This window comes from Littorina saxatilis, linkage group LG15 (assembly GCF_037325665.1).
Source record: "Littorina saxatilis isolate snail1 linkage group LG15, US_GU_Lsax_2.0, whole genome shotgun sequence".
NCBI classification, from domain to species: Eukaryota; Metazoa; Mollusca; class Gastropoda; order Littorinimorpha; family Littorinidae; genus Littorina; species Littorina saxatilis.
Window position 1 is genome coordinate 6,596,162 of NC_090259.1, and position 18,421 is coordinate 6,614,582.

The following is an 18,421-nucleotide window of genomic DNA, read 5'->3' on the forward strand; positions in this document are numbered from 1 at the left end:
ACGTTAAATGTCAAAGCAGCACCCCCCTGATATCACCCTTCGTGGTGGACTGGGCGTTAAGCAAACAATCAAACAAACAAACACATACACACACACACTGACACACACATCCACCCACACACACACACACACAAATCCAGCCACACACACACACACACACAAACACACACACACACACACACACACACACACACACACACACACACATACATACAGACACGCAACAAACAAACAAACATTTCAAACACAAGAAACAAACAAACAAGCAAAAACAAAGTGTTCCGGATACATCTGAATTTACAACACAGAATTTATATTCCTTCTGTTTCTCCTGTCTTATTTCCCTCTCGTAAATAAGAGGTATTAATACTGATTGGCCTAAATGTGCCCATTTGATGAGGTACTTTACTTGTATGAGAGTCGCTTATATAAGCATTTGCTTGCTATTGTCTGTCGGCCATTTTCTGTGAAAAGATGTAGCAAACCCAATGCGCTTCTGTGTCACAATTGAATATGTTTTCCTGTACGAAGTAGATGATACCGAAATCTCCTTGAAAATGTTAGCGAATCATTTAAGAAATATCATGAGTGCATACCTCATGTCAAATGACATAGAAATGAATGCAAACTTTATCAATAAATTCGTATTAGAGCCTGTGATTGATTGTTCGGCGGCCATTTTGAAAACTGTCATGGCGGCCTTAAAAACGATATTCAGGGCCAACATCCACCCTGGCCGTGTTAAAAGGAGGATTCCACTGTATATTACCCCCCCCCCCCCCTCCGCTCCTCCAGCTTCACAAAAAAATGTTAAAGAGAACATTCACAAAATGGATCCCAATGTCACCTGTATCAATCCATTCAGTTATCAAACCTTGACAATATCTCACATATACACAAGTACAGCACCCTGACTCCCTCCCCGCTGCAAGCCTCATACTCAACACCCTCTAAATTTGGACAAAAAAAGGATTTTTTTTCCAAGAACCATAATTTTCTTTACCCAACAAGGTCTTTAAGATAATAATAAAATATATACACAAGTGCCGACCTTCAACGGGGTTAGGACAGCTATCCCCCGACCCCCTCCCCCCTAATGGAAGGGCGCTGGTTCTGAGCGACGCCTAGTTCTCGAGATAGGTGTGACCAAATGACGTCATTTATACTTTTGTCATCGAAGATCTTTCGTATTTCAATCAGTGTCATTTCCCAGTTCTGTGTTCTGCGGTCGTTTTGACTGAATTGACAAGTTGAGAAAACCAATGACATTTTATTTTTGCGAAGCAACTGAATATGACAAGAAAGGAAAACGTGCAGAAGTATGTTTGGGTCCTGCAAGACTTTATGACCAACGATTTCTCCCTTGGAAGAAAATGAAGATGTCTGCTTTTTGTCTGCTTTGAAGGTAGGGAGATTTTACAGCGCACACGGTAAATTGCAAGTCGTAATGGACAAGAATGTTGTTATTCTTCTTTCTTCGAAGTACCGTAGATTTGTTCTTGGCTATATTTTCGAGCTGTGCGTTGTTATATTATGGGAAAAACACGTTTGAACGCAAATTCGCAAAGAAATGTTGATCATTTGCTCCGGAACTGCAACATCGATTTGCCATAACAAAACATTCTGGCTCAATATGCGGGAACAGTCTGGTGGTGTCATGTTTTTTGAATGGATTTGGAGAAATTGCTCATATGCATAATTTACATAGCACTCCGGCCCTGTTCTTTTTTTTCGTCACGCCCAAAACCGTTATTTGTTTTGTGATCCCCCCTCCCCCCACATTGTTTGCTCGCCAAGACAAAACATGTGTGATCAGACACTTGAGTGAGCTCATTTCTGACACTATGACACAATAACGTGACCTCATTTCAGACACTTTGACATTACATGATGTCATCACCAATACTCTAGCCAAGACTAAAATCACCAAACACTAAGCTGTGACCAAATCAAACAATGACATCATAGCTTGATGAGGTCATGACCTGATAGCTCAGTGGACAATCTTTTCCAGCAAACATTGTCATTCTGTGACTCTACAATTTGAATAAAACAAGCCAAATTTTGATCATGTCTGCTAATTACCAACACCTACAATTGTGTACATTTTGGCGAATTTTGCTCCCAAAGTAACTAAAAAACAAGTCGCGTAAGGCGAAAATACAACATTTAGTCAAGCTCAGTCGAACTCACAGAATGAAACTGAACGCAAAGCATTTTTTTCCGCAAGACCGTACACTCGTAGCATCGTCTGTCCACCGCTCGTGGCAAAAGCAGTGAAATTAACAATCCAGAAAAGCGCGGTAGCGGTTGCGCTGAGGAGGATAGCACGCTTTTCTATATCTCTATTCTTTTTAACTTTCTGAACGTGTTTTTAATTCAAACATATCATATCTATGTTTTTGGAATCAAGAACGGACAAGAAATAAGATAAAATTGTTTTTAAATCAATTTTGGAATTTAATTTTAATCATAATTTTTATATTTTTAATTTTCAGAGCTTGTTTTTAATCCGAATATAACATATTTATATGTTTTTGGAATCAGAAAATGATGAAGAATAAGATAAACGTAGTTTTGGATCGTTTTATAAAAAAATAATGTTAATTACAATTTTCAGATTTTTAATTACCAAAGTCATTAATTAATTTTTAAGCCACCAAGCTGAAATGCAATACCGAAGTCCGGCCTTCGTCGAAGATTGCTTTACAAAAATGTCAATCAATTTGATTAACAAATGAGGGTGTGACAGTGCCGCCTCAACTTTTACAAAAAGCCGGATATGACGTCATCAAAGACATTTATCGAAAAAATGAAAAAAACGTCTGGGGATATCATACCCAGAAACTCTCACGTAAAAGTTCATAAAGATCGGTCCAGTAGTTTACTCTGAATCGCTCTACACACACACACACGCACAGACAGACACACACACACACACATACACCACGACCCTCGTCTCGATTCCCCCTCTATATTAAAACATTTAGTCAAAACTTGACTAAATGTAAAAACTCAAAATATTTATTGTACGAACATGGCCACGCTGTGACCACAAAATGTGACGGGGGTCAACCAAACTAGGGTCATGTCGGAACATTATCCAACCCTTGTTGTATTCAAAGTTTTAAAGCTCTAGCTTCAAAAACGCCTGAGATAACGTCAATGTTAAGTTATTATGAATCGAACATGACCCCCTGTGACCCCAAAACTTGACGTTTGTCAATCAAACTTACGTCAAATCTGGAGATTATCAAATCATTGTAGTGTTCAAAGTATCAAAGATCTAGCTTGAAAAACATCCGAGATAACCTCAACGTTAAGTTTTTATGAAACGATCATGACCCCGCTGTGACGAAGGTCAACAACATTTGGTGTACTTCGTGAGATAATCAAACCCTAAAAGTGTGCAAAGTTTCAGAGGTTTAGCGTGAAAAACATCCGAGATAACCTAAACGTTAAGTTTTTTGTCCACGGTCGGACGGACGGACACATATGAATCCTAATGCTCACCAATTACTCAGGTGAGTCAACAAAAGCTTGCTTGTGGCAAGGCAATACTGACTGCAACATCAGCCGCCGTTGTCTGGAGCGTCTGTAAAAGCGAAAATAACAAGAAATTCCTCCGAGGTAGGAAAAACACCCCCGTTGGTCAAAGGGAAATAACCATTCTCACTGCCACCAACTGAGAAGGTTATTTCCCTTTGACCATGAATATGTCCCTCTATAAGTCCTTGTAGAATCTTAATCCACCAATAACTCCCTAACCGTGTGTTTGACTGGTCCCAATTTTTGTAAGGACCGTCTCAGGAATGTATAGAACCTGTTCACCAAGTTTGGTGACGATCGGTCCGTTCATTCTTGAGATCTATATGCGAACACAAGCACACAAACACACAAACACATCGACCGAAACCTATACACACCCCTATACCGGGGGTGTAAAGAAGCGATAAGTCTGGTAGCGGAACGAAATTCATGTGGATGGAGCAATGGATGCTGGGATGGGTCGGTGTGACAGCACACATAGACTAGGAACAGGAGTCAGGGAAGCACACACAATACTGACCGCAACAATCGAAACGACTGTATATTAGGACGTTGTAGACTACGAACACCTGGCCCAAGTCCACCTGCCACCAGCCGCCGCTTGACCCGTCCACAGCCGGGTTGGTGGACGTGCAGAGAGTGTTATCCCAAACGCGCGTGATGCCGTCCACTGCGTAAGCTGAGTTGCCCCACTTGGTGGAGCTCTGGCTGGTGGTTTTCTTTATCGCCACGTTGTATTTTACTGCAGTCACACCACCACAGCCATGTAGTACACAGAGAATACTACATTCTTACTGTGCCGTACCAGATTTACACGAGTTACTTTTTTAAATATCGAAATGCGAGCGAATGCGAGATTTTCTATTTTTGAAAAGCAACAAGAAATTCCTCCGATAGGAAAAACACCCCCGTTGGTCAAAGGGAAATAACCATTTTCACTGCACCCATTCTCACTGCCACCAACTGAGAAGGTTATTTCCCTTTGACCATGAATATGTTTCTGTATAAATCCTTGTAGAATCTTAATCCAGCAATAACTCCCTAACCGTGTGTTTGACTGGTCCCAACTTTTGTAAGGACCGTCTCAGGAATGTATAGAACCTGTTCACCAAGTTTGGTGACGATCGGTCCGTTCATTCTTGAGATCTATATGCGAACACAAACACACAAACAAACAAACAAACAAACAAACACATCGAGTGAAACCTATACACACCCCTATACCGGGGGTGTAACAAGGGTGAATCAGCAAGCCATGTAGTATCCTGTCTAGCTTCAAAGTACATCAAAATATTGCAAACAAAATTGCACACGGTCTTAGGTTTTGTTGTCTAGGGACTGCTCATTCCACGACTCTCCTGGTCACAAGCTAATAGTCTCTGTGACTTTGGCATCATGAACAGTGAGAAATCAGGTCCCTGCCAGACTAGCCTGACACGACTTCTTTTACATGATATCACCACGTGTGAATTATTGTAATATCATTGGTGGTCTCTCTCACGTATGTAGGATACAACAGTGAACCAACTATTCACAGGATTGAAATAATGAGCAACCCCCACCATGAACAGATTGATGGTATCAAAAGAATAAAGAACAAGTCGCGTAAGGCGAAAATACAATATTTAGTCAAGTAGCTGTCGAACTCACAGAATGAAACTGAACGCAATGCAACGCAGCAAGACCGTATACTCGTGGTCCACCGCTCACGGCATAGGCAGTGGAATTGACAAGAAGAGCGGGGTAGTGGTTACGCTATGCTGCATAGCACGCTTTTCTGTACCTCTCTTCGTTTTAACTTTCTGAGCGTGTTTTTAATCCAAACATATCATATCTATATATTTTTGGAATCAAGAACCGACAAGGAATAAGATGAAAGTGTTTTTAAATTGATTTGGACAATTTAATTTTGATAATAATTTTTATATATTTAATTTTCAGAGCTTGTTTTTAATCCGAAAATAACATATTTATATGTTTTTGGAATCAGCAAATGATGGAGAATAAGATAAATGTAAATGTGGATCGTTTTATAAATTGTTAATTTTTTTTTACATTTTTCAGATTTTTAATGACCAAAGTCATTAATTAATTTTTAAGCCACCAAGCTGAAATGCAATACCGAACCCCGGGCTTCGTCGAAGATTACTTGACCAAAATTTCAACCAATTTGGTTGAAAAATGAGGGCGTGACAGTGCCGCCTCAACTTTCACAAAAAGCCGGATATGACGTCATCAAAGACATTTATCAAAAAAATGAAAATCGGGGATTTTATACCCAGGAACTCTCATGTCAAATTTCATAAAGATCGGTCCAGTAGTTTAGTCTGAATCGCTCTACACACACACACAGACACACACACACACGCACACACGCACACACACACGCACATACACCACGACCCTCGTTTCGATTCCCCCTCGATGTTAAAATATTTAGTCAAAACTTGACTAAATATAATAAAGGGTAGAACAATAGAAATGCTTACATGATTGAAATCATCATGAGCAACCACCATAATAATCGGATTGATGGTATCAAAAGAATAAAGGGTAGAATAATAGAAAGATTGATAGGATTGAAAAACAAGTCGCGTAAGGCGAAAATACAATATTTAGTCAAGTAGCTGTCGAACTCACAGAATGAAAGTGAACGCAATGCCATTTTTCAGCAAGACCGTATACTCGTAGCATCGTCAATCCACCGCTCATGGCAAAGGCAGTGAAATTGACAAGAAGAGCGGGGTAGTAGTTGCGCTAAGAAGGATAGCACGCTTTTCTGTACCTCTCTTTGTTTTAACTTTCTGAGCGTGTTTTTAATCCAAACATATCATATCTATATGTTTTTGGAATCAGGAACCGACAAGGAATAAGATGAAAGTGTTTTTAAATTGATTTGGACAATTTAATTTTGATAATAATTTTTATATATTTAATTTTCAGAGCTTGTTTTTAATTCGAAAATAACATATTTATATGTTTTTGGAATCAGCAAATGATGGAGAATAAGATAAATGTAAATGTGGATCGTTTTATAAATTTTTATTTTTTTTTACATTTTTCAGATTTTTAATGACCAAAGTCATTAATTAGTTTTTAAGCCACCAAGCTGAAATGCAATACCGAACCCCGGGCTTCGTCGAAGATTACTTGACCAAAATTTCAACCAATTTGGTTGAAAAATGAGGGCGTGACAGTGCCGCCTCAACTTTCACGAAAAGCCGGATATGACGTCATCAAAGACATTTATCAAAAAAATGAAAAAAATCTTTCGGGGGTTTCATACCCAGGAACTCTCATGTCAAATTTCATAAAGATCGGTCCAGTAGTTTAGTCTGAATCGCTCTACACACACACACACACGCACGCACGCACACGCACGCACATACACCACGACCCTCGTTTCGATTCCCCCTCGATGTTAAAATATTTAGTCAAAACTTGACTAAATATAATGAGCAACCACCACCATGAACAGATTGATTGTATCAATAGAATGTACGGTTGAACAAAAGAAATGTTGAGAGGATTGAAATCACGAGGAAGCACCACCATAAACAGACTGATTGTATCAAAAGAATGTAGGGTAGAACAATAGAAAGATTGACATGATTGAAATCATGAGCAACGACCACCATGAACAGATTGATGCTATCAACAGAATAAAGGGTAAAACAATAGAAAGATTACCAGGATTATCACATCTATATTGCCAGTACACAAATCACTTACCGCGTTTATTGCAACTGTGACCATGTGAACAAACGGTACCCTTGGGCTATCGTGGGTTGACTTATTGTGACATCACGGTACCCCTAAGCTATCGTGGATTCAACTATTGTGACATCACTGTACCCCTAAGCTATCGTAGATTCACTACTGTTGCCGAGACTATTCTTTATATACAGTATTGAAATGGTCTGGCGGAATAGCCGAGTCTCCTATTTGCATAGGTAAAATTGCTGTATGTTGCAAGTTGACACCCCTTCTGGGCGATTTCATTTTGATGTATGACGCGAGATCACGCGAGACTTTTTCTGGGCCTTTCCTTTTCCGAGAATTCTTTCTGAAAGGCAGACGTGTTGTGTTTTCTGGCGGGCTTATTTTTACAGCGCCGTGTTCGGTGTTGCGTGATGTGTCTGTCACAAGCGGAAGATGGAAACTGAGATGTGAGCGTTGTCTTGCGGGTATGCTGTTCATATATTTTCCTTTTTACATTTAGTCAAGTTTTGACTAAATGTTTTAACGTAGAGGGGGGAATCGAGACGAGGGTCGTGGTGTATGTGTGTGTGTCTGTGTGTGTGTGTGTGTGTGTAGAGCGATTCAGACTAAACTACTGGACCGATCTTTATGAAATTTGACATGAGAGTTCCTGGGTATGATATCCTCAGATTTGTTTTTCATTTTTTTGATAAATGTCTTTGATGACGTCATATCCGGCTTTTCGTGAAAGTTGAGGCGGCACTGTCACGCTCTCATTTTTCAACCAAATTGGTTGAAATTTTGGTCAAGTAATCCCCGACGAAGCCCGGACTTCGGTATTGCATTTCAGCTTGGTGGCTTAAAAATTAATCAAGTGACTTTGGTCATTAAAAATCTGAAAATTGTAAAAAAAATTATTTTTTTTATAAAACGATCCAGATTTACGTTCATCTTATTCTCCATCATTTTCTGATTCCAAAAACATATAAATATGTTGTATTCGGATTAAAAACAAGCTCTGAAAATTAAAAATATAAAAATTATTATCAAAATTAAATTTTCGAAATCAATTTAAAAACACTTTCATCTTATTCCTTGTCGGTTCCTGATTCCAAAAACATATAGATATGATATGTTTGGATTAAAAACACGCTCAGAAAGTTAAAACGAAGAGAGGTACAGAAAAGCGTGCTATCCTTCTCAGCGCAACTACTACCCCGCTCTTCTTGTCAATTTCACTGCCTTTGCCATGAGCGGTGGACTGACGATGCTACGAGTATACGGTCTTGCTGCGTTGCATTGCGTTCAGTTTCATTCTGTAAGTTCGACAGCTACTTGACTAAATGTTGTATTTTCGCCTTACGCGACTTGTTATGTTCTATAATTGGGTAAGCAGTGGTAAATAGAGTATGCTGGTTGTGGCATGCTTGTGGGAGGATTTATGTTGAATGTTCATGATATGAATGTTTTTGATATTTTGTTGTGTCTTTCGTTCTCGTTATATTTAGTCAAGTTTTGACTAAATATTTTATCATCGAGGGGGAATCGAAACGAGGGTCGTGGTGTATGTGCGTGTGTGTGTGCGTGTGTGTGTGTGCGTGTGTGTGTGCGTGTGTGTGTGTGTGTGTGTGTGTGTGTGTGTGTGTGTCTGTGTGTGTGTGTAGAGCGATTCAGACTAAACTACTGGACCGATCTTTATGAAATTTGACATGAGAGTTCCTGGGTATGATATCCTCAGACGTTTTTTTTCATTTTTTGATAAATGTTTTTGATGACGTCATATCCGGCTTTTCGTGAAAGTTGAGGCGGCACTGTCACGCTCTCATTTTTCAACCAAATTGGTTGAAATTTTGGTCAAGTAATCTCCGACGAAGCGCGGACTTCGGTATTGCATTTCAGCTTGGTGGCTTAAAAATTAATTAATGACTTTGGTAATTAAAAATCTGAAAACATGAAGTCCCTGTACACGTCGGGGTGTGTCTCGGACAAGTGCATCATCTGTTTGGGTACCAGTCTGGAGCTCATGCCTGAAGAATGGGGGTTTCAGCTTCAGCGGGGACAGCTGCTTCCTGTTCACACTGACATTCCTCCAGCCCCTGAGGAGTTAATGAACATCATCAGATGTGGTTGCACTACCACTTTTTCTTCACTCGAAGAGAGGCACATGATTCGAGATAGGCTTGCGTCGCTGTTTAATACTACCTTGAGGATGTGGCTATCTAGGGTGTGTGTGTGACACTTTGATTCACTGCGAAACTGGATTTCTCCATCATTTTCTGATTCCAAAAACATATAAATATGTTATATTTGGATTAAAAACAAGCTCTGAAAATTAAAAATATAAAAATTATTATCAAAATTAAATTTTCGAAATCAATTTAAAAACACTTTCTTCTTATTCCTTGTCGGTTCCTGATTCCAAAAACATATAGATATGATATGTTTGGATTAAAAACACGCTCAGAAAGTTAAAACGAAGAGAGGTACTAGTGGGGCTCGTATGTTGCAGACGCACTCATAAATCATTCACATCTTGCAACAAACATCATACTTTGTGATATTGTTCCTTATAATTATTTAAGGGATTTCAGATACAGAGCCACTTCAGAAATCGTTTTTTTTGTTTTTGATACGGTATAAAAGGCTGCATTTACAGCAGACGAAATTCGTACCAAAAGCGCTCAGCAGTAAATATTCCCAACTCAGCAAATGTAAAATTAAATGGTTTACCATGCACCAGAAGTTGTCTGCTGATAACACATGCATGACATAAATACTCTTATGGGTATTTTTGTGTTCTGGTATTTAATTTGATCGTTTTTAGAATTTTATATATCCGCAGCATGAAAATTCAAGATGGCGGCCTCCGCAACATTGCGTGTTTTGATTTGAGCGAAAACAACGTTTCTGAAGGTAAGTTTTCAAGAATACGCATCCATTCACCAATGTCACATCATTTTACTGTTTAATTCTCCCCTGGGGTCTGTTATTCATCGGGTGAAGCGCTGAAATGCAGAGACTTTGTTTAATATTGCAATAGCTCATCAGCTGGATTGTGATGCTGATAGATCTAGATCTATCTGTTGATTACAAGTAAGGAAATCATGATCGCCACGCTGGTGATTTTAAACAGATTAAACGAACTTTGAATAAAAGGCGAGGAGAAAGAGATTGTTCATGGTATGATAAATGATTAGTCCTGCCTACGTTTAGGACTTCCATAAGGTGGGGAGGGGTAGAGTCAAAAACTGAGTGAGGGTAGGCCAGATAGTAGGATGACCAGCTGGAGATAAAAACACTCCACTCCCCATGTCTTTGCAGTGTTGTGATCAAACTTTCAAAGACGGTAGGTAACAGACAAAAGCATACAGTGTATGCTAATCAAATGAGATAAGTGGTTTTGAAAAATGAAGAGGTACCGCTCTTTGAGTTTTACAATTTTGGTTTGTTGCTTGTTTCTCATCCTTTTGCTTATTTTAAGTTGACCGTGCATTGGTGTGAATTTTATTTGTACAGGATATATACAAGAGTTACACCACATGCCGGTTCCTGGGAACAAGCGTTCTGCATTTATTCCGGTGCCACAGAAGGGAGCTGATTTCACCAGTACTACTGTATCAAGGTTTGTTACCTAATACATCTTAACAGTAAGATTTTTTTATTTGTATTAATTGGAACATGTTTGCACATCATTTGTAAGCGACCTCTGTGAATTTGATGGGTTTAACGTACGAACCCTCACTATGGTCAACATTCTGTTAGCGACTGTTTGAAGCAAATAAATGTAGCGGTCAGAAAGATTCCAGAATCAGTTGGGTCACTGGAAACTGTGTTTGTTTGTTTTTTAACCTGAAACAGTGAGAATTATACGAATTCATGAAATACAATTTTCTTTCATTTTGGTCTGTTGTGCGAAGACTTGCTAACCCGGCTTTGACCGACTCTCTGAGATAGTAAACATTATTCAAATACATTCAAATAAAAATGTCACTTTTCATCTTTTGTGTGAAGGGTACCCCAGGCTGATTTCCTGCACCATGGATGTAGAGGAGGCCAGACAGTCTGCTTCTCATTCCAGCTGTGTTGCGTTTTTTTCTGCTCGTGAAGTGTATCGCCACATTGCCAAAGCCATTGGCCAAGAGAAGTCACCCTGTCTGCCCATTTTGCATAGCCTTACAGGCTGTGACACTATGTCGTTCTTCAACGGTATTGGGGAATCAGAAGGCTTGGGAAGTATGGCAAGCATTTGAAGACGTCACTCAAACTTTCTTCAGGTTGTCTGCTCCTCTTTGTAAGCTGAGTACCACTGACAGGGCAGCACAAGAGCTTTTTGGTGTACATTTGTAGGACAAAACCAGCAACGTACTGGGTGTAAACAGTGCTAGACGGTACCTCTTCAGTAAAAAGAGCTGCCAAATTGACCATAATCCCCTTACAAGTGAGGTGCTGCTGCAGGACATGAGACTGAGAAGAGCCATCTACCTATTAGACTTCCAAACTCTGTGGGCTGGCAGTTCAAGGCTGGAAAGTGGGAGTCATTCTGGACGAGCTTTCAAGAGGTATCCAGCGTGTGCCGAGAACTCATGAGGTGTGCCTGCAAGAAGAGCTGTACAACAAAACGCTGCAAATGCTGCTAAGAAGGACTGCAGAGCACAGCTCTCTGCAAATGTGCTTGCATGCCTGTGAAAACTGTCAGCATCTAAACTGTGCAAAAATATTTTTGCACCCATTTTCATACCCCAACTCAAACTTTTATTCCTGTGTCATTTTATTCAAACTGTCTATGCCATTAAAGGCTCGCATCTTCGCTATCTGGCACATTTTTTTTTAACATCATCATTTACGCCGTCAAAATAAGGATACCCTTGACGTGACAAAGAGATGTGACAAAAACTTCGGGTACCTTTTAAAAAGCCGACGACAATTCCCGAGGCACAACTGGGTCACTGTTGTATACGAAGAGAAAGTCAACTTGATTATCCATCCAGAACAGGTTGTTTTATTTCGCCATCTTGCATATTTCTAGTGTTGTGCCATTGTACCTACTGATGTATGTGTCGATTTCACGGATGAGATGTTTATGTGTCAAATTTGAGGGATACCCAAGTCAACTAAAATCCATGTATTTTTGCAATGACCAAGTGGGTTGCGTTGAAACTTTCAGGAATGTGTGTCTACGCACGAGGCGTAGTTCAACCGTTTGAGTACACTTTCAAATCTTCACGAAATAATATTTTAAAAACTGCCACAGGTTTGTTGACTTACATCCCACATATTTTTGACTTCGCATGTATATATGACAGATGGTTGTTTCAAGTACTGCCAAAGTTTCTTTTGAGTATAGACACTTGCCGGAATGTGCTAGTTGTGTAAACACATGAGAACAAACAACGTTTTCGAAATACAGCGATTATGAATTTTAGTCGACTTTTGAGTTGATACATTACATTTTTATCAGTTTTATTTTGGGGGTACCCTTATTTGGGCGGCGGTCAAATAACCCATGTAAAGGCCACCTTTTATCTTAAAAGTGTTCCAGTTAGCCAAGTTGAGTGCCCTCAATAGCATACATTGAATATAACAGCACAGGAATGAATGTTTTCGTTTTGGTATGAAAATTGGTGCAATATATTTATTTTTGCACAGTTTAGGTAATCCACAAATTCTTCAACCCTGCCACCCACACCGTCCAATCATTCTCTGCACCAACAATACATGTATTGTTTTGTTTAAAAATGTGTTTGTATTAGTTTCTATTGCAAGAGAATGTCTTGTAGCATCAAAAATGCCTAAATACCCTTTTATTGGCGGCCATTTTGAAAATTGTTAAAAAACTACTGATTTCTTAATTTTTTCACGGTGGCTCTGTATCAGGTTTTGTTAAGCAAAAGCAAATGTCCATTTACGCCAAATTTGCTGTTAATCACATGAAGTGAAATATGCCTAACATACCCAACCGTTTACACTGGCGGCCATTTTGAAAAATTGTTTAAAAACTACCCATTTTTTTATTTTTCGCGATGGCTCTGTATCAGGTTTTGTTAAGCACATAAAACTCTTCATATTTGCTTAATTTGGTGTTTGTTGCATGATTTGAATGATTTTGCAACATAGGAGCCCCACTATACAGAAAAGCGTGCTATCCTTCTCAGCGCAACTACTACCCCGCTCTTCTTGTCAATTTCACTGCCTTTGCCATGAGCAGTGGACTGACGATGCTACGAGTATTGTTGCGTTGCATTGCGTTCAGTTTCATTCTGTGAGTTCGACAGCTACTTGACTAAATGTTGTATTTTCGCCTTACGCGACTTGTTTTGTATTTGTTTTCGTTTTCGGTATTGACACAGATTGTGTTCGATAATTCAAACTAAGTTTTCCTTGCTGTGTTTATATTTAGTCAAGTTTTGACTAAATATTTTAACGTAGAGGGGGGAATCGAGACGAGGGTCGTTGTGTATGTGTGTGTGTGTGTCTGTGTGTCTGTCTGTCTGTCTGTGTGTGTGTGTGTGTAGAGCGATTCAGACTAAACTACTGGACCGATCTTTATGAAATTTGACATGAGAGTTCCTGGGTATGAAATCCCCATACATTTTTTTCATTTTTTTGATAAATGTCTTTGATGACGTCATATCCGGCTTTTCGTGAAAGTTGAGGCGGCACTGTCACGCTCTCATTTTTCAACCAAATTGGTTGAAATTTTGGTCAAGTAATCTTCGACAAAGTCCGGACTTCGGTATTGCATTTCAGCTTGGTGGCTTAAAAACTAATGAGTGAGTTTGGTCATTAAAAATCTGAAAATTGTAAAAAAAATATTTTTTTTATAAAACGATCCAAATTTACGTACATCTTATTCTTTATCATTTTCTGATTCCAAAAATATATAAATATGTTATATTTTGATTAAAAACAAGCTCTGAAAATTAAAAATATAAAAATTATTATCAAAATTAAATTGTCCAAATCAATTTAAAAACACCTTCATCTTATTCCTTGTCGGTTCCTGATTCCAAAAACATATAGATATGATATGTTTGGATTAAAAACACGCTCAGAAAGTTAAAACGAAGAGAGGTACAGAAAAGCGTGCTATCCTTCTCAGCGCAAGTACTACCCCGCTCTTCTTGTCAATTTCACTGCCTTTGCCGTGCGCGGTGGACTGACGATGCTACGAGTATACGGTCTTGCTGCGTTGCGTTGCGTTCAGTTTCATTCTGTGAGTTCGACAGCTACTTGACTAAATGTTGTATTTTCGCCTTACGCGACTTGTTCTCCTTTTCTTTTCTTTTTATTATATTTTTTTATATTTTTTTTTGTTATATATATATATTTATTATTTTTTTTGTCTCATCTCTTTTTTCAAAAAATGTGTCGCATTGATCATAATCCGCCATGAAATTTCAGGAATGTTTATGTGAGCACTTACCATAAGTTTTAAACTTGTTGTGCTCCTTCTTAATGATGTTGTTATATTATCATGTGTCTGTTTACGAATAAAATACTGTTTAAAGGAAGAAGGCTGTATTGTGAACTGAATGTTCGGGAAAACTGTTTTATTTTGAATGTTCGAGAAAACTGTATTGTGTTGTTGAAAAAGGATTGCTGTGTTTTTGTTGTTAGAGAATTTAGCTTTGGATATTTTAAATTGCTTGAGTTGTCCATATATGCTGACGGCGTGCATTCTGTGTTTTACAGAGTGAGCGGAATGTGCGACGGGGTTCGTTAGACGGGGTTCGTTAGATTGTTTTTTTTAGATCAGAGTTTCATCGGGTCTCTTGTTTTTTTAGACTATATAGTCCTAGAGTGGGGATCTAGAGTATAGTTCTGGAGTATAGTTCTAGAGTGGGGATCTAGAGTATAGTTCTGGAGTATAGTTCTAGAGTGGGGATCTAGAGTATAGTTCTGGAGTATAGTTCTAGAGTGGGGATCTAGAGTATAGTTCTGGAGTATAGTTCTAGAGTGGGGATCTAGAGTATAGTTCTGGAGTATAGTTCTAGAGTGGGGATCTAGAGTATAGTTCTGGAGTATAGTTCTAGAGTGGGGATCTAGAGTATAGTTCTGGAGTATAGTTCTAGAGTGGGGATCTAGAGTATAGTTCTGGAGAATAGTTCCAGAGTGGGGATCTAGAGTATAGTTCTGGAGTATAGGTCTAGAGTGGGGATCTAGAGTATAGTTCTGGAGTATAGGTCTAGAGTGGGGATCTAGAGTATAGTTCTGGAGTATAGTTCTAGAGAGGGGATCTAGAGTATAGTTCTGGAGTATAGTTCTAGAGTGGGGATCTAGAGTATAGTTCTAGAGTATAGTTCTGGAGTATAGTTCTGGAGTATAGTTTTGGCGTGGGGATTTAGAGTCTAGTTCTGGAGTATAGTTCTAGAGTGGGGATCTAGAGCATAGTTCTGGAGTATAGGTCTAGAGTGGGGATCTAGAGTATAGTTCTGGAGTATAGGTCTAGTGTGGGGATCTAGAGTATAGTTCTGGAGTATAGGTCTAGAGTGGGGATCTAGAGTATAGTTCTGGAGTATAGTTCTAGAGTGGGGATCTAGAGTGTAGTTGTAGAGTATAGTTCTGGAGTATAGTTCTAGAGTGGGAATCTAGAGTATAGTTCTGGAGTATAGTTTTGGCGTGGGGATTTAGAGTCTAGTTCTGGAGTATAGTTCTAGAGTGGGGATCTAGAGTATAGTTCTGGAGTATAGTTCTGGAGTATAGTTTTGGCGTGGGGATTTAGAGTCTAGTTCTGGAGTATAGTTCTGGAGTATAGTTCTAGAGTGGGGATCTAGAGTATAGTTCTGGAGTATAGTTCTAGAGTGGGGATCTAGAGTATAGTTCTGGAGTATAGGTCTAGAGTGGGGATCTAGAGTATAGTTCTGGAGTATAGGTCTAGAGTGGGGATCTAGAGTATAGTTCTGGAGTATAGTTCTAGAGAGGGGATCTAGAGTATAGTTCTGGAGTATAGTTCTAGAGTGGGGATCTAGAGTATAGTTCTAGAGTATAGTTCTGGAGTATAGTTTTGGCGTGGGGATTTAGAGTCTAGTTCTGGAGTATAGTTCTAGAGTGGGGATCTAGAGTATAGTTCTGGAGTATAGGTCTAGAGTGGGGATCTAGAGTATAGTTCTGGAGTATAGGTCTAGTGTGGGGATCTAGAGTATAGTTCTGGAGTATAGGTCTAGAGTGGGGATCTAGAGTATAGTTCTGGAGTATAGTTCTAGAGTGGGGATCTAGAGTGTAGTTGTAGAGTATAGTTCTGGAGTATAGGTCTAGAGTGGGGATCTAGAGTATAGTTCTGGAGTATAGTTCTAGAGTGGGGATCTAGAGTATAGTTCTGGAGTATAGGTCTAGAGTGGGGATCTAGAGTATAGTTCTGGAGTATAGTTCTAGAGAGGGGATCTAGAGTATAGTTCTGGAGTATAGTTCTAGAGTGGGGATCTAGAGTATAGTTCTAGAGTATAGTTCTGGAGTATAGTTTTGGCGTGGGGATTTAGAGTCTAGTTCTGGAGTATAGTTCTAGAGTGGGGATCTAGAGTATAGTTCTGGAGTATAGGTTTGGAGTGGGGATTTAGAGTCTAGTTCTGGAGTATAGTTCTGGAGTGGGGATCTAGAGTATAGTTCTAGAGTATAGTTCTGGAGTATAGTTCTAGAGTGGGGATCTAGAGTATAGTTCTGGAGTATAGTTCCAGAGTGGGGATCTAGAGTATAGTTCTGGAGTATAGTTCCAGAGTGGGGATCTAGAGTATAGTTCTAGAGTATAGTTCTGGAGTATAGTTCTAGAGTGGGGATCTAGAATATAGTTCTGGAGTATAGTTCTAGAGTATAGTTCTGGAGTGGGGATCTAGAGTATTGTTCTGGTCTGTTCTAGTCTAAGAGTAGAGTTTTAGAGAGTAGAATATAGTTATTGAAAAAGGTTTTGTTGAATGTAAACCCCCGTTTCCCACACATTTCCCAACAACATCATTTGGAAATGAAAGAACCTATTAATTTAACCTGTGTCAGCTTGTTTTGATTGTTTGAGTTTTGAGAGAAGGGGGGCACACGATTACTCAACTATATTAGTTATCACATCTATATTAACACAAATCACTTAACAAATTATGACAACCATAATAGTTAGCACATCTATATCGACAGTACACGAGGCACTTACCAAGTATATGGCAACTACGATAGTTACCACATCTATATTGACAGTACATTATACGTTATTTGCGTGTTTGACCAAAATATGACATTTTACACAGATCGAGACAGTCATTGTTCTCCGAGACCGCGATAGCGGTCGAGGTGAACAATGACTGTCGAGATCTGGGTAAAATGTCATATTTTGGTCAAAAACGCAAATAACATTTATGTATCGATCGAATTCCTTTCAGGTACTATGACTTTGTTGTTGTTTTGACGATTGAACGAGCCCGGGCACACACACATGCAATCAAAAACACAAGCTTCATATTTGGGCGTTTCAGGTTGACCGAAACCTCAAAGGAACTACAAAACTCACGTCATGTACTGACTTTGTTGTTGTTTTGACATTTGAACAGCGCACACACATGCAATCAAACACATGACGTGTGTTTTGTAGTTCCTTTAAAGTTTCGGTCAACCTGAAAAGCCCAATTATAAAGTTTTGTAGGCCTCTGACGTCACATGACTCAAAGAAGGGAAATCCAATCTCCAATCGATACATAAAGCAATTACCAAATGTATGGCAACCATACGAGTTATCACAGCTGAATTGACAGTACAAAGCGCACTTACCCAAATAATTGCAACCCCTTAAGTTATCACATCTGTATGGACAGTCATCGTTGGCTGGACAGGGCTTACAGTTGCTTACTCTCCCATACTCATTTTCCGGGCAACCTGCAAAGTTGATTAACATTACATCAACTATGTTTCACATACCTCACTGTACATTGCATCACCCCTTGTGTTTCACATACCACACTGTACATTGCACCACCCCCTGTGTTTCACATACCACACCGTACATTGCACCACACCCTGTGTTTCACATACCACACTGTACATTGCATCACACCCTGTGTTTCACATACCACACTGTACACTGCACCACACCCTGTGTTTCACATACCACACTGTACATTGCTCTACACCCCCTGTGTTTCACATACCGCACTGTACATTGCACCACACCCTGTGTTTCACATACCACACTGTA

The 18,421-nt window shown here is 39.3% G+C and overlaps 1 protein-coding gene across 1 annotated transcript in view; it reads right to left on the reverse strand.

Annotated features, from left to right (window-relative positions):
* The window catches only part of LOC138948360 (uncharacterized), a 139,897-nt gene that overhangs the window by 103,187 nt on the left and 18,289 nt on the right, over positions 1-18,421 (reverse strand). Inside the window, exons 7-8 of the mRNA XM_070319892.1 lie at positions 17,998-18,102; positions 4,070-4,291 (exon numbers count right to left, since the gene is read on the reverse strand). Of these exons, the coding sequence (XP_070175993.1) occupies positions 4,070-4,291; positions 17,998-18,102 (327 nt within the window). The remainder of the gene's footprint in view (positions 1-4,069; positions 4,292-17,997; positions 18,103-18,421) is intronic.